Here is a 17107-nt window from a genome sequence, read left to right as displayed (position 1 = left end):
CTTATTACTTTTTCCTAACACTTTTGTCACCCAACATATTTTGTTTATTGATTTCCTTTGCCCACTAGAATGTAAGCTCAGCAAAAAAGTCGCCTGCTGGATCCCCAGTGCCTGGTATACAGCAGGCACTCAGTATTTTGGTATAATAAGTGCTTACTATGTCCCCAATACTGTTTTAAGGAAAGTATTTAATCTTCCCAATAACCTGAGATAGGCATTATTATCATCATTGTCATCTCTGAGTCACAGACGAAGAAACTAAGGCACAGAGAAGTTTAGTAATTTTTCCAAGATCACACAGCTAGTGAATAGTAGAGCCAGGATTTGAACCCGAGACACCGGCTCTTTAACCACCATCACATATTGTGTCACCCTTATTGTGTCACTCAGTTAATGACAAAGAACTACTGCACTTTAATGCTTCTTCTCTATACCAGACTCTCAGAAATTGATACATACTAAAGTATGCTTTCAAATATCAATCATTTCCTATAAGTGCCTAACATTTTAAAGTAATAAAGTGTGATTTTGAGCTAAGACTGGTAAACAAAGTGTGCTGCAGCCACAAGCGTACTGCACTTCAGCCTCTATCTAGTTCAAGAACCACTTCCAGAGGATATGAGTGAGGCTTACAGGCGTGTGCAGGTAATTCTCCCTGCTCAACTGAGATTACCATCATTAGCTCTGGTCCATAAAGGGAAAACTAAGACACAAAAGCCACATTGATGTTCTAGGCCACACAGCCAATTGCAGTGACTAGAAAGAAGCCTCCCCGGGCGGCGAAGGTTGCAGTGAGCTGCGATCGCGCCACTGCACTCCAACCTGGGCCACAGAGGGAGACTCCGTCTCAATTAAAAAAAAAAAAAAGGAGCCTCTGAGGGGCCCTCTGGGACTGCAGTAGGTCACACATGCTCCCTGCTTATTAGCATAGAACGCCCCGGTGATTCATGCAATGGAATGTTTCAGCCAAGGATGTCACCTAATAGAGGATATGTTGATACAGCTTTATCTGAGAAGTTACATAATCGTCCTAGTGTGGAAATGCCATAAAGGAATTTCTGGCTTGAATAAAAGAGGTGTGTATCCCCTGGGAAGTACTCCACAAAGGGTATGAGGAGATTTTCAGCGAGAAGCTGACTACCCCAGACTGGGCAAGTGACTTGTTAAAAACAGGGCTCAATGGAGGCTCTCTGAGGACAGTGACTGCGCCCACTTTGATTTGGTAAGGCTTTGACTCCTGCTCGAGAGAGTCCAGGGACCCCTAGACCTACCTGTCCTTCCACAGGGAAGAGAGACCTTTCTGTATCTAGCCTCCTGGGATAGAAAGGTCCCTACCTTGAGTCCTCTCTGCTTCGTTCTTTCAGGTCACATTTATTTCTGCAAGCCTTCAGACCTTCCATTCTCTTTCTGCCCTAGAGAGCAGAATGAATCCTTCCCCCGATTTTGTTGGAATTCTCTGAAAGAAATCCTGCCGAGTCTCCCACTCTGGAATACCACCCCCAGCACCCAATCTTCCCTCGACCTCGCCTCCCATCGCCCCACCAGCGCCCAGGACGTGGCAGGAGGAAGGAGGCTGGAGGGAGGGGCGCGGGTGGCACGAGCACCTGTCACCTGACCGGCTCGGGCCCTCACTTCTCCAGCCCCGGCCCTGCCCACCCTCTGGCCGGTGAGCGCCGACAGGGCCCCCGCCCTCCCGGACCCGGACAGGCCCGTCCCTCCCGCCCCGGCCTCCGCCACCGTCCAATGGCCGAGGGGCAGGGCCCGCTGAGCAAGCCGCGGCAGCCCCGCCGGGTCCCCGCCCTGTTCCCGGTTCCCGAGCCGGGCCCCGGAGGCCTTTAAATGCTGCCCAGGGCGGACGCGGCACGGCCCTCGCCACCTTTCTTGGTCGGGCAGCGGCAGCGGCAGCAAGTAGCAGCGTCGGTCCGGGTCCGGGGCCGTTCTGGGCCGCGGCAAGCACCTTCGCCCTCCCGGCCCGCGCTGCCTCCCTCCCCTCCCCTCCTCCCAGGCTCTGCCTGCCAGGTCGACGCCGGGCCCCGGGCGCGCGCGCGCGCGCCCCCTCGTGTGTGCGCGCGCCCGCGCCAGCTCGGACCCGCGCCCCCGCCCCCGCCCCGCGCAGGACAGCCCCGGGATCCCCGCCCGCTCGCTGCGTCCCACGTACCCCGCCGCGCCGGGCAAGAAGATGGCGGGATCAGTGGCCGACAGCGATGCCGTGGTGGTGAGTGTGGCAGGGCGCGCGCGAGGCGCCCCTCCCCGCCGTCCCGCACTCCGCCGCCGCCTGCTCCAGCAGTGCTGGGGTGCTGAGAAGCCGCAGGCCCGGCCGGCGCCCGGCGCGTGGGAAGGCGCCCGGTACCTGTTAGCAGCCGCCCGCTGCGCGCGGCCGGTGTTAGGGGCTGGAGAGGCTCCCGGGCTGCGGGGCTCTAGGCTGGGGAGGGAGTTTGGGGAGGATGGCGGGTAGGGGCGCCCGACAGCCCCCTCTGTGCCGTGCAACCGCCAGCCAGGTGTGCGCGTGGGTGAGTGTGTCCGGGGCGCGCGCCCCGCCACCGCCCCCGACGTCCCGGGGATTCCCCCTTCGAAATGGGTCGGCGCCCGGGGCTCCCGAGAGAAGTTGAGCACGGCCGCTGCACTTCAGTCACGTCCCGAAGGACAGGCCTGGCCCACCGCGCTTCCAGAAGCGTTTGCGGTTGGAGAGGGGCCTGCCCTCCTCCGGCGTGGGGCTCTGGCTCTTCGGTGGACCTCGACCTTGATTTTGATCTGGATCTGAAGGGTCTGCGGATCTTCAGAGGCTTAACTACCGGGTGGAAAGGATGGGTTTTGTTCGGGGGTTATGAGATTATCTAAGAGACGGTGAAGAGGCATCATCTGCAGACACTGTGTGCATGTGGAAGGCTGCTGGATTCCACCACATCTGTGTGGGTTCTTCCTCCAGCCCCCCAAAAAAGAGCCCATGGAAAGCCAATCTGTGTACTTCTATTTTTAGAAACTAGATGATGGCCATTTAAACAACTCTTTGAGCTCTCCAGTTCAAGCGGACGTGTACTTCCCACGACTGGTAAATGATTTTGCTCTGTGTCTCTGCCTGTACCTTCCTCCTTTCTCATTGCTTTTTAAAATTTTATTCGTTTATTGCATTTTCCAGTGGGTCAGGCCTTCAGGGTCTGAGGTCTTGGCTTTTCCCTAACAGGCTGTAAAATTCATTTTTCTTCTCCCACCCTTTTCAGATAGTTCCATTTTGTGGGCACATTAAAGGTGGCATGAGACCAGGCAAGAAGGTGTTAGTGATGGGCATCGTAGACCTCAACCCAGAGAGGTAAGGCAGAGTCTTTGTCAGGACAGAACTATCAGGCCGTGGCTGAGCCCTGCCCACTTCTGTTGTGGTTTAGCACTCCTCTTCCTCTCCTTGTGGACAGTGTTGCTAGTTGCCAGTGCCAAGAAAGTACCATGTTCCCATGAAAAGAATGTGTATGAATCCGAGCCATCATTTCTCCAGACAGCTATTTATATCAGAGATTATAAATATAGGCCCACATTTTCTCTTTGACCCTTAGGGAGGCCAGAGGATTTTTTTTTTTTTTAATGGTTTTGAAACATGGTGCCAGGAGCAAGAACTATCAAGATGAATAAGAACCCAACTTAACATTATTTCCCCTGGTCAATTTCTGTGGCTATTTTTGAGAATTCCGAAGTGGAATTCTCTAATTTTAGTCATTTTCAACACCAAAGTTTTCACCAGAGCTTGCTTTAGGTAACAAAATAAACTGGTTTGACTTACTTCTCCATAATCTAACCTCTCTTGAAGAGTAGTGGCCTCTTAAAAACGGACAAACCCAGAGGAGGAAGAAGAAATATAAGCACTTGGGTCATTTTGAAATGTTTTTATATCCAACCCTTAATCAGTGGGATGATTTTCTTTTCAGCTTTGCCATCAGCTTGACCTGTGGGGACTCAGAAGACCCTCCTGCCGATGTGGCAATCGAACTCAAAGCTGTGTTCACAGATCGGCAGCTACTCAGAAATTCTTGTATATCTGGGGAGAGGGGTGAAGAACAGTCAGCAATCCCTTACTTTCCATTCATTCCAGACCAGCCATTCAGGGTGAGTACCTCGAGTGCCTCGGCTCCAGCCACTGGCAGGCTGATAATGTTCGACTTACCTAGTGTGTGCCAAGAACACTTGAAGCAGCCAGAATTTCTGCATGTCCAGGAAATTTGTCACCCAATGGTGAAAAAAAAGATCAAAAGAGCTCTGTTTGCTGATGTAAATTAACACTTGCCGTAGTAACTTCTTAGTTCTATTCAGCTCATACATTTAAATAGACCCATATTTACATGTCCAAATTGTTAAGAATAAGTAACTTTTCTATGTAGTACCCAACATATAGTAGATACCTACCCCCAAATATCTGATTGATTAATCAATACTAAGTACCCACTTATTAAATATTAATATTAATAAGGTTGAGAGCTAATAAGTAGCTCTTTTATTTGTATGACATTTTAAAGAATATGATGATGATCATTTCATTTTCTCTTGTTCCCTTTGCTAATGAGGCCATGTTCGTGTCCTTGTTTCCCCCTCTGGATTAATTAGCCTCAGTCTATTTCATGGTTACAGGCTGTGTGGCTGACAAATTCCTTCCCTTGGGGCTGGATGAATAAAGATTTGCTCCCCGCTATCTTCTGGGCAGGAAGCACAATCCAAACTTTTCATCCAATCAAGCAGCATTAGCAGCCCCTTCCTCTGTGAAAGGCAATGCCAAATAAGAGATGCAGGTAGTGGCACAGTGGCTTGTGCCTGTAATCCCACCACTTTGGGAGGCTGAGGCAAGAGGATTGCTTGAGCAAAGGAGTTCAAGACCAGCCTAGGAAACACAGCAAAAACCCTGCCTTTAAAAAAAAAAAAAAAAATTAGCCTGCCATGGTGTCACATACCTGTAGTCCTAGCTACTTGGGAGGCTGAGACGGGAGGATTGCTTGAGCCCAGGAATTCAAGGCTGCAGTGAGCTATGGTTGCATCACTGCACTCCAGCCTGGGTGACAGAGCAAGGCTCTGTCAAAAGAAATAATAAAGGGAAATGCAAGTAGTAATGGTGTTAAAAAGGGGTCAGACCTAGTGATGAATTGTCATTACACCTTAACATTACATCACAATAATGACAACTCAGTTAAAAGCTCCATGTTACATATGAGCCCAATAAAACACAACTACACTTAACTGGTTACCCTTCATCTAGAAATTTTCAAGTGCCTCATGAAGAAGTAATTCTTTCACTTCTCTTCTTACATTCTGGGGAAAATAAGAATCCATGATTTTTGCATCGGTGGTAGAATTGAGATAGTTGCACTTCTAGTTATAGTCTCTGGAAGGCACCCTTGACCCATTATCTCTCCTCACCCCCTTCTCTAGAATGGTGATGTCCCCTTGGGCTCCTCTTGGCTAGGATAGTTTCTTAGTGATGAACCTTAATGCATAGCTCATGAATGTGAGTAACCACAGCTTCTGACTGCCAGGAGGAATATAATGCTCCCAACAGCAAAACTGAAGTGAAATAGGCCCTTCTTGGTGATAAAATTTAGTAATATAAAATAAATGTGACTAGTATCACATATGGAGCCTCCTTACATGGTGAATACCAATGCTTTTAATAAATCCATCGTAGCACACTACCAGTAATTAAACTTTATGGTAAATTACTTGAGGAAAAAGCTTTTACACTTACATTCTACACAGGAATCAGAAATTTTGGAGGTAGAGCCCAACAATCTGTGTTCTAACAAGCCCTCTGCAGGTCTCAATGCATTCTGATGTTTGTGAACCACTGAAGATACTGCCTTTCTTTCTCTAAAATGAAGTATTGTTTGTTTTCCCCAGTAGCGTTCATTGAAATTGTGGGTTATTATTTTGTTTCTTCCAGGTGGAAATTCTTTGTGAGCACCCACGTTTCCGAGTGTTTGTGGATGGACACCAACTTTTTGATTTTTACCATCGCATTCAAACGTTATCTGCAATTGACACCATAAAGATAAATGGAGACCTCCAGATCACCAAGCTTGGCTGATTTAAACCACCTCTATTTCAAATAGGATCACATGCCACAACTCTCTGACTGTTGGTCTGGAAGAAGTGTCCTAGCAAGATCTGGAGACTTAAAAAGAAAACAAAAACAAATGGCAAGTTTCACTGTCTCTTCTTTCGTGCAGTTTAAACCCAAAATGACAACTTCAACTGTGGTTTGCCCTTAAGAAGAAAGCTGTTGGGACAAAGACACCGAGCCATTATACCCAGAATAAAATAATACATTTATGCTGGATTTTATTCAGACCAAACTAAAATGGATTTGTGATGATTTGTGATTTGGTAGCAAATTATTCATCTTTTCAAAGCAAGGCAATGCTTAGAAACAGAAGTGCTAAAGACACTTAAAAAGCCAACAACAACGGTACAGTAAAATCAATGCATTTCTGCACTAAAGTGGAATTGTGTAGCACAACCAATATTTTAGTCAGGGTATTTACATAGAATGTAGGTTGTTCAAGGTTTGACTTTTTTTTGTGGTTTTTGTTTTTGTTTTTGTTTTTCTTTTGTTTTGCACAGCATAATGTTAATTCAGATTGTTGAAGCTTTCTTGTAGTTATTTATTTATACTCAATGTATGTATTAGAGAATGAACAATGTCTCAAGAACAGCAAGTTGTAAACTTTTGAATGTATAAATATCTTAGGTCCAAGGGGAGAAAATTACATATTACAATTATGAAACAGGTGAATTTCTGCTTTAAAGAATTGAGATTCTCCATACCCCTAAACTTAGGATCTCTTGATATAAACTGCTGTAAGTGCTTTTGGGAAACCTTTGCAAAACCATTTTGATAAAACTGCTTTCCAAGTTATTGTTGGTTATGTAAAATTCTATTTACATTGCTTTTTCTCCTTACTGGGAATTAGCACATTATTGGCTTCCTTAAGACTAATTATTTCTCTCTTGATTTATATAATAGCTCATTAAGTTGTTATTAATCAAAAACACAAAGAGGTGATTGCTTAGACAATTTTTAAAGTGACTGTAGTATAAACTGTTAAAAGAATAATATGAAAATGACTGTGGAATGCAGTGTAAAGCAGAAGCAAACGGCCCGGAATAACTTACTTGGAAGTAATTTATATCAACTTAAGCTGTTAGCTCATTGTATAACTTTTCTTATGTGACCCTCACCAATATCCCTAAGTAATGCCTTTGGAAGCTTCAGAGTAGAAGATGCTTCCTACTGTGTTGGCTCTGAGGAGATAGTAGGATTAGATAGGATCCAGATTAGGAAATGATCCAGTTAGTTTATCTGAAAGGTTAACTCCCAGGACTCCAGGTCTTTGAATCCAGCCAGTAGAGTGAATGCTTCCAATTAAGCTGTAGGCGTTTCCCTGCACTTACGGAACTGATCAAACTGGGTGACTCCAACAGGAGGTTGCAGTACTGTAAACGTCACCGCAAGGCAAGGGATGCTTAAAGTCCTGGGTTCTGGACTTTAAAAGCTACATTGGCCCTGGAGGGAGGGACCCTTGGCATTGCTTTGATCAGGTAGTGAGGGAAGACAGGGTTCTGGGGTGGGGGTGTATTTATATATAATTTAGGTTTTGTTTGTACAGCATACTGTGTCTTGTAATGACACATCCTTGTCCTGCTTTGCTTTTTTGAGTTTTTTGTTTTTTTTTTTTTTTACACAACATGCAGAGGCACTGAAGTGACCATGTCATTTTCAAGTGTCGAGAATGTAGACAGTGTTTCAGTACCAAAGTCTAAAATAAACTAAAATTATGAATTTTTTATAGGTGATACATTTGGATTCTTCTCAACTTTGAAACTGTTTAGCACAGTTCCATTGTATTATATAAGAAGACACTGTATCCAACAAGACTGGCTGTACATTGAAAAGCTTTATGTACCAGCCAACTTATTTAACCATATTCAGCCTGTTCCGTGGGGGCTGTTCTGTGGTTCCAGGTATTTTCAAACCTGTGATTAACTTGGCATGGCTTGTCACTTAAAAGTCCCTAAATTTTGAGATGTGTTTGTAGAGAGACTTAAAGGGCACCTTGAAATACATTTGTGGAGTTTTGATCCAACTTATGGTGGAAGAGCCCCATAGGAAGACTCTTTTGAGTAGCCAACCATTCCCACCCACTGCATAATTCAGCAGAAACTAGAGGAGCAGGGCATGTAACTGATTGGAATTGACACGCTTATTCTGTCTACCTATCAGCTAACTCATTAGCAGCCAAGCCCTTAGGCAGCTTAGTGTGAAAATACAATGTTAACTGTTTGTTTCTCTGTGAGGTTAGTGGGAACCTCTTGGATAAGCCTATTGGGATTAATCTAAATGATGTGATGATTTGATTCAAGTATAGCCCAAATTAGTAAGGGGCTTTAGCTGTAAACTGGAAACAATATTCACACCCTCTCCTGGGCCTGTAAGGTCTAAGGTGAGAATTTCAGGATGGAAAGTGCAATTTAAAGCTTCCACAGGAAAGTATTTGGGTACGTAAGGTGTTATTTCTGACCAGAGCCCTAGTTCTGCAATAACTAAAACCAAGGAGTGTAAATAACAATCAGGCTCTGGGGGAATAGAAAGCAGGCTTTAGACAATCTGTCCATTTCTACAGTAAAATTGGAGTGAGTGTGTATATCTACTTAAAACTTAATAGAAGTGACTTCTACTTTTTGGGCTATTCCAGAAGTATTTTAAAATTATTATTTAAAATTTTGAAGCCCCATTTCAAATCTTGCCGACCTTAGTTCAAAGCCCCCTGAGAGATCACTTTTAGAATTGAGGATTTGTTAAAATGGCAAGTCATTTCATTTGTGTTAAAAAGAAAATACCCAAAAGGAAGGAGGGAGCCCTGTTTGCCTTGAGATAAACGGCCTTGGCATTTTCTGGCATTAATGTAGAAATAATGTTCCTATGATGGCGTATTTTCAAAGAAACACTTTCTTATTTACTGCGTGGTGTAAAGTGTTGCTAAATGTGTTGTTACATTATGTCACTGCTGAAAGTAATTTGCACTATAATAAAGGAATTTTCTACAAAACAGTTTCCAGTTTATAACATGCTACATTTAGCGCCAGGTATAGAGTACTTAGCATAGACCACGTGGCATAGCAGTGATTCCTCACTTTCACACTTGTGCCTCAAGATAACTTTTTCCTGCACTCCCCACACTGATAAACAGAAGAAAAGTCTCTTGGGGCCTTCAGAGACCGAATCACTTACATTGTGAATGGTAAATGCAGTGGGTTCTTTTAAAATATAATTTTCATACAGCAAATTCACTCTTTTGGTATAAAGTTCTGAGTTTTAACATATACATATAGTCATGTAACTACCATCTTAATCAGAATACGGGATCATTTCATCATCTCAAAAAATTCCTTTGTGCTACTCCTTTGCAGATAAATTTGTCCCCCAATCCTAACCCTAATTAGGCGTCCACAGATCCATTCTCCCTCCCCATAGTTTTGCATTTTTCTGAATGTCATAAAAACAATCGTATAACATGTAATCTTTTAGAGCTGGCTTCTCAATTTGCATATTGCATTTGAGAGTCATTCATGTGCATATCAATAGTTTTTATTGCATTCCATTGTATAGATATACTACAGTTAATCCATTCGGATGTTGAAGGATGCAGTGGGTTTTTAATCAGCAAATATAATCTTAGCACAATGTAGATACAAAAACAAGATTGCATTTCTCTTGCCTTCTCTTTCCTGTGGTTTGAATGATTAGGGAAGAAATTTAATCTCTTGGCTATTCAGCCTACAGATAAAACTGCATGGCTTATAGAAGTTTGCCCAACTTCAATCATTGCTGGGTGACAGATTTACTCACATGCTAGATCTAGGGCCCTATTTATACCTTAATTTTATTGATCCCATTTTTTTTAGGGTGCAGCATTGTGAGGCTGGTTTGCTGCTTCCTCTGTCACAGCTTTTGCAGTTAAGTACTGGCAGACGAGGCCTGTTAAGGTAGGGACAAATTGCTGAGGCTGTTGGACAGAAGATAGGAGAGCTTCCCTTGCTCGCTAGCCTGGCTAGGAATGCCCCTTAGGGGATGTGACATTTTACTTATGACAGCATTTTGGATTAGATGGCCTGAAAAATACATCCATAATTGGAGCTTTGAGTGCCACGATTCCTTAAGGCCTTCATTCATTCAACAGGTATTTATTGAGCTGTGTCACTTGGAGTATAAAAGACAAAGGTCTCTGGTGGCTTTAAACTTCAGTGTGATTAACAGGCAGATAGCTCCCCCGTTCCCCCAGCCCCCAGGAGATTTCTGTTTCACCAGGTCTGGAGTAGGGCCCAGAGGTTTGTATTTTCAAAACCACCCTGGGCCAGGTGTGGTGGCTCATGCCTGTAATCCCAGTACTTTGGGAGGCCAAGGCCAGAGGATCATGTGAGACCAGGAATTTGAGACCAGCCTTAGCAACTTAGGGGGACCCCATCTCAATTAAAAAAAAAAGGTGTGGCAACACATGCCTACAGTCCCAGCTACTCAAGAGGCTGATCAGGGAAAATCGATGGAGCTAGAAAAGTTGAGGTGCAGTGGGCCATGATCATGCCACTGCACTCCAGCCTGCAGTGACAGAGCAAGACTCTGTCTCAAAACAAAAACAAAAACAAAACAAAAACAAAAAAACAAACAAGAAGCACCCTGGGTGGTCCTGGGTCTCTTGAATCTTAGATTAAGTAACCTGCCTTTGGGAACTCCTAACTGTTGGGTTGTACAGCCCTCTAGATTCCAATCTATGGATATCATTCTGTGAAAACTGCATTTCAACACAGGCACATCCTTCTGTGCCAAGATCCTGCAACTATCATTACAACATTACAACTATGTGTCATTGTCCCCGACTTCACTTTCTCTTCTCTAGGATTTCTCTATCATTTCATTTGCTCACTTCTGCCTCTACCTCAAAAATAAAACACCGTGTAAAAGAAAGTTTGCCTTTCAAATGAGTCTTGTAAAAATCCTCCTTCTTTGGGTTGGTTTGGGACCTAGGTGACACTCTGACACCTATTTTAAATAGCAATTGCTCCTAGAAAGGTTAAAGTTCTGGGGGAGGCCTGTCTTCCTTCTTGGTAAGCATTTCAATTAGTTAGTCACTGAAGAATTGTCAAGGTGGAACTCAGTTTTCTCTGATGCAAATCCACATGGTGGCTTACAGCTTGTAAAGAGGCAAAGGGCAAGTAGCAGTGGCCCAAGTGAGCTTTCATGGCACTGTAGAAATGAATTTAAAGGCTTCCTTTCACGGGAAAATGCAACTGAGTGTGTACATAATGCTGCATGGTTGCCTCGAGCCACTTGCTTCCAAATCACCAGGTTAATTTCACAATGATTTTTCACTAAAAAAAAAAAAAAAAAAAAAATTCTGCATAAGGCAGAGACCTGCCTTGCAAAGCATAGACTTCATAATTAATTAAAATGGGTGTATCTAAGGTACAGAAACAATACCCAACCTAGAGAGCAGAGGAAGAAATAGCCACTGACTCTCTTGCTTTGATACGCCCTTCCATCTCCCAGGGAAAGATGGTGACTGGATGAGCAAACACAGGGTGAGGAGGCATCATTGTTTGATAGGACAACACAGACAGTCCCTAAATAATAGGCCCTGGGAAGCTGCAAGCCAACCACAGGCCTTGGGGATGATGTGGGGTTTTGGGGGCCTTCCAAGCTTTCATGAGTCAGAACAATAACAAATGTTTGCTAATAACCCCAACACATCCCTTTCTGTCAGTATTCTATTATTAATTCTAAAAAGACAGATGCAAATTATCAAAGCTTACCTAGACAGTTGGGATGGGAACAGGAGGAAGCAAAGTGGTGAGTCTCTGGTGACAATGAGGAGTTGGGAAGGGGGCACCCATGCCTCCTGGATTTGTGATGTGTGCTCAGGTTGGTGCTTTAAACCTCCAGCCTAAACTGACCTCCTGTGGGAAATAAGGACTGCAATGCCACTTGTTATGGTGAGCTTGGAGAGCCAGAGGTGACAGCAGGTCATGCAGGAGTAAAGCATTTCTTACAGCTAATAAAGCCAGAGTTTAAAATAATCATGACACCAATTTCTATAATAATCCTCCACAGTTTTATAAAGAAACTGTAAAAACTGCTAATCCTTAAGACTATGCTCTAATTCACCAGAATGTGCCTTACATATAATTTCACTGAATTATCATTTTATTTAAAATCTAGCCAAAATTAGCAGTGTATTAGGCAATATTTAGAATAGCATTTGTAAAATATACTTAGGGATTTTTTTACCCTAAATTATTGCAGCTGTTCCAATATTAGAGAGCACAGATTTCTCCTAATGCAATAACAGCGACCTTTAGCCCAGCGTAAAATGGTGTTTAGTGTTATAATAAAAAGTGAATAAGGAAGAGATGCCCCAAATGATGAGAAACTGCTGAAAACATTTATTTAAATGAGAATCTTCATGGAGTAGTGTGGTCTGTTACTCTACGATTCTAATTAACCATGTATCACACATTTTTTAAATCCTCAGATTTAAAAAATCATACACACTATGGAGCACAAGACCACAGTCTTTTATTAGAAGAGGTTGGAAATAGATCTGCTCTCATAAGTCTCTGATTAAAGTCGACACAGAGGTTACCTCACAGGTTGGTTTGTTTTAAGGCAACTAACTTTCTTTTTGGTTTTGTAAATGATGTAAATCCTTGACTTGAGAGTCCCCTTCAATCCTTCAGAATTAAGTATATAATTTTTAAAAAATTCAACCTCCTAACTTGAAAGGGCAAATACTGGCCTTTTTATATAGGTTGTGCTTTAAAAACATATCTGGTCTGGTTAATTCATAGCCATCGTTTCTCTCTCCTATGAGAGAATTACTCATAACTGGTGCCAATGCAGCTAGATGTGAAAGAAGCACTGTATCTGAAGGCATATTAGACACTGTGGGGTACCAAACAGGGAAAAGACACCTACCATTTACTCTTAAAGAATTTATGATTTAGCTGGAAAGACAAGATGTGTACATACAAAATACATGTAAACATGAATGTCGGTAGATAATTAGAGTCAGCCTGAGAAGGCAGAACATAGCAAGCTACAGAAGGTTGGGGAGGACAGAGCTTGCCATGTCTTGGGTGATGGGGGTAGGTGGGGAGGGTCTAAAGCAACGGTCTCCAACCTTTTTGGCACCAGAGACTGATTTTGTGGAAGGCAATTTTTCCACAGACAGGGAGGAGGGGGGATTGTTTTGGGATGATTCAAGCACATCACATTTATTGTGCACTTTATTTCTATTATTATTACATTGTAATATATTATGAAATAATTATACAACTCAACATAATGTAGAATCAGTGGGAGCCCTGCACTTGTTTTCCTGCAACCAGACAGTCCCATCTGGGGGTGATGGGAGACAGTGAAAGATCACCAGACATTAGATTCTCATATGGAGCATACAACCTAGATCCCTCACATGAGCAGTTCACAATAGGGTCCACGCACCTATGAGAATCTATTGCCACTGCTGGTCTGACTGGAGGTATCTCAGGCGGTAATGCAAGCAATGGGGAGCAGCTGTAAATACAGATGAAGCTTCGCTCATTCGTTCACCATTCACCTCCTACTGTGTGGCCTGGTTCCTATCAGGCCACCAACTAGTACCAGTCCATGGCTGGGGGTTGGAGACCCCTGGTCTAAAGGACTTTAGCCATGTTTCTAAGGACCTAAATCCCCTTTGCATGTTTACAGGCACAAAACTCATCAGTATATACTAATTTCGGGTTTGATCTATGGGGCCAGGGTTGTGTTTCCTAATGCTCAGTGATGTCGTTGAAATTCTAGCCTCCCAAGAAAAGAGTTCAAGGAGGAAATTTATGTTCTTTAATTACAAAACACATGGGTCTGTGGTAGAGAGCAGACCCTTCCTTAAACGAAGCCTGGAGCAAAGAAAGGCCTGCTTTGTGGACTGTCTACAAGGAATCACAGCATACGTGCATTGAATGTACTCAAACTTCAGCTCCATGCATTTATCACCAAAATATAGAACAAAGCAAAAAACTGTTTAAACACTATACATGGGTGCCATGGCTCATGCTGTAATCCCAGAGCTTTGGGGGCCCAAGGCAGGAGGATCACTTGAGGCCAGGAATTGGAGACCAGCCTGGCCAACATAGCAGGACCCTGTCTTTAAAAAAAAAAAAAAAAATTAAATTATCTAGATGTGGTGGCACGTGCCTGTAATCCCAGCTACTTGGGAAGCTGAGACAGGAGAATTGATTGAGCCCAGGAGTTTGAGGCTGCAGTGAGCTGACAGCATTCCTGTACTCCAGCCTGGGTGACAGAGCAAGACTCTGTTTCAAATAAATCAATAAATAAATACCACAGGGACAATTCCATCTGTCATCCCATTGAAAGAAAAAGGAGCCTAAGAATGGGGATGTGATTCAAATGTGCCTTCAGTTGGTTCTGCTTCCTGGGTCTCTCATAGTTAAGCCTTCTAGCTCCCTGCAGTGTTACGCCAGTGTACAAAGATACCGTCAGTATTTCTTATGCACAGCCACTAACCACAAGCCAAATCTTTCCTCAGCCAAAGAAACAAAGATCTGTTGACTTTTGTTTCTAGCCCGTGGGTGAGACGGGCTTCCACTGTTTATCCTGAGTGGACGGTTTTCTTGTTTAATCATGGTAGCCAGCTCCTTGATAGCAGAATTCATTCTATGAGCTCTGGCTCTAGACACAGCATTATCCACTAAAACTTTCTGTGGTGTTGGAATTGTACTATAATCTCCACTGTCCAGTACAATGGCTACTAGCCATATTTAATTGAGCATTAGAGTGACTAAGGAACTGAATTTTCCATTGTATGTCATTTTAATCAGTTTAACTATAAGTGGCCACACGGGGCTAGCGTCTACTGTACTGGAAGTGTGGGTGTGGAACATCAGGAGCTGCTGGGCTTATGTTTGGTCTGGACACTCAGAGAACACCAGGGGCTGCAGAAGTTCCTTATTTAAACCCAAGTCACGTTCGCCCTCAAGTTCAGGAAACGCTAGGTGCTTTCTAAAGGCTAGTGGAGGCCTAGTTGTATACAACACACAGGTGCTCCTGGTAAAGAAGTCATCCTAAGGGAAGTGCTCAGGCAGTTCGATGCAGGAAGACAAGCAAGTTGAGAAGGAAGCGGCAACTCTGTGGTCCCAGGCCCCGCTCAGTGGAGTCACACTTGAGTGCTAGAACAAGGATGTGGCCATAAACCCCCTGCTTCCTCATGAACCCCACTCCCTGGAGCACAAAAGGGGAAGGTAGTGGCAGATGGGCAGCTTTCCTCATTCAGTCTTGCAGCCAGCCTGCATTTCCCAAGCAGTGTGTAAATGCTCGGCATAGTGCTGGGCAGTGGTGTTGGCAGCTGCAGCAGTACCTACTCAGGCCTGCTTTTAACAACCTCTGTACAGCTGTCAGCAGTGACAGCGATGCCATCATCGAGCATCAGGAGTATAGCTGTCTATTTTGGAATTCTAGTGACGATCAGGAGCATTTATTTCCATTTTTATGTCCAAACCATAGGTGGCTGGTCTCCTATGAACAAGCCTTGGGTTCACCTGAAGCCAACCCAGAAGAAGGATGTGGCGCTTTGCTGAATCCTCAAGAAGCAAATCTACTCCAGAAAGCATTAGGGAGCAAGGAATTTTACTATTTTGTGGGAAGAAGTGCATTTTATCACATACCACCCAAAAAACTAGGGCATAAAAATCCCTGTTAGCTTCTATTCCGTCTCAGGACCCTCTTTTAGGCAGCTTCTAAATATCCCCTGGCTCCTTTCCTTATGCAGAGCTGTTTGGCCACTACACGCTCTCCTGGGGGCTTTTTAAAGCATTCATCCTGCATGGGCCATTTTCCACCACAGGGGAGATTTGCCCCTAAGAAAAGTAGGATTTCTCTATCATTTCATTTGTTAGTTTCTTTAACACCCGGCCCCAAGTCCAGAGGAACTCAAGGCAGCAAAAAGTGAAAACACCAAGACAGGTGAGAAGGAAAAAGGCCAGGCACCTCCTGGTGCTTTCTAGTCTCAGAACTCAGGTTTAATGTCTCCTCTTCAACTTCCCCACTTTTATCCTAAAGAGTTCCCCTTTCCTCTCAATGTTGTCTTCTCTGTATGCTTGCTTAATATCCATCTCTCCCATTAGATAATAATTTCCACCAGGGCAGGTACCATACTAGTCTTATTCTACTGCATCCTGAGCACCTAGCATGATGTTTAACACATAATACATAACAAATAAGCCAGACACGGTGGCTCATGCCTGTAATCCCAACACTTTGGGAGGTGGAAATGGGAGGATCACTTGAGGCCAGGAGTTCAAGACCAGCCTGGGCAATATAGCAAAACACAGTCCCTTCCACCACCTACAAAAAAAAAAAATAAATGTTTGTTGAATGAATGAATGGTAGCCAAGATGAGGTATTCATTATATATCACTGCGCAAAAAATTATTCCAAAATTTAGAGGTTTAAAATGATAACAAACAGTTTAGATCTCACAGAGTTTCTGTCAGGAAACTGGGAACAGCTTAGCTAGGTAGTTCTAACTCAGGGTCTCTCAGGTTATATACAGTTAAGCTATCAGCCAGAGCTGCAGTCACTTGAAGCCTTAATTGGGGCTAGCGGATTCACTTTTCAACGTGGCTCATTCACATAGCTGTTAGCTGCACGAAATTCTCCACAGAACTGCTTGAGTGTAGTCACAACGTGGCAGCTGTGTTCCCTTTAGGGACTGATACAAGAGTGAACAAGGTAGAAGCTGCAATGTCTTTGATGCCCTAGCCTCAGAGGCCACCCTTCCACAATATCCCATTTCTTACATAGGTTAGCCCTATCCAATGTGAGCAGGAACTACACAAGGTATGAATATACCAGGAAGTGAAACTGTTGGGAGACATCTTGGAGACCAGCTACACAGATGGCTAATTCTTGCAGATTCTCAGAATTATTTGAGTGGTTGTAGAATTCCTAGAAGGTAAATGACAGTGGAGCCAGAGAAATGCTGTTCATGGCTATTATGTTTCCCTAGTATTACACCCCCCACCCTCT

At 43.9% G+C, this 17107-nt stretch overlaps 1 protein-coding gene across 1 annotated transcript; it reads left to right on the top strand.

Annotated features, from left to right (window-relative positions):
- The first annotated feature begins 1716 nt into the window (after positions 1 to 1716).
- On the top strand, positions 1717 to 9077 carry LGALSL (galectin like). The gene is made up of 5 exons (XM_004029319.5): positions 1717 to 2215; positions 2978 to 3049; positions 3219 to 3307; positions 3915 to 4092; positions 5912 to 9077. The coding sequence occupies exons 1-5, from the start codon at positions 2180 to 2182 to the stop codon at positions 6053 to 6055; spliced, it is 519 nt and encodes a 172-aa protein (XP_004029368.1). The 5' UTR covers positions 1717 to 2179; the 3' UTR covers positions 6056 to 9077.
- The last annotated feature ends 8030 nt before the right edge of the window (positions 9078 to 17107 follow it).

The sequence above is a fragment of the Gorilla gorilla genome, chromosome 12 (assembly GCF_029281585.2).
Source record: "Gorilla gorilla gorilla isolate KB3781 chromosome 12, NHGRI_mGorGor1-v2.1_pri, whole genome shotgun sequence".
Classification (NCBI taxonomy): domain Eukaryota; kingdom Metazoa; phylum Chordata; class Mammalia; order Primates; family Hominidae; genus Gorilla; species Gorilla gorilla.
This window is presented reverse-complemented; position numbering and strand designations above follow the sequence as displayed.

Coding starts and splice junctions, on each gene's coding strand:
- LGALSL (XM_004029319.5), top strand. CDS start 2,180: ATGGCGGGATCAGTGGCCGACAGCGATGCCGTGGTG. Junction 2,216..2,977: donor CCGACAGCGATGCCGTGGTG/GTGAGTGTGGCA, acceptor TTCTATTTTTAG/AAACTAGATGATGGCCATTT. Junction 3,308..3,914: donor GTAGACCTCAACCCAGAGAG/GTAAGGCAGAGT, acceptor TTTTCTTTTCAG/CTTTGCCATCAGCTTGACCT.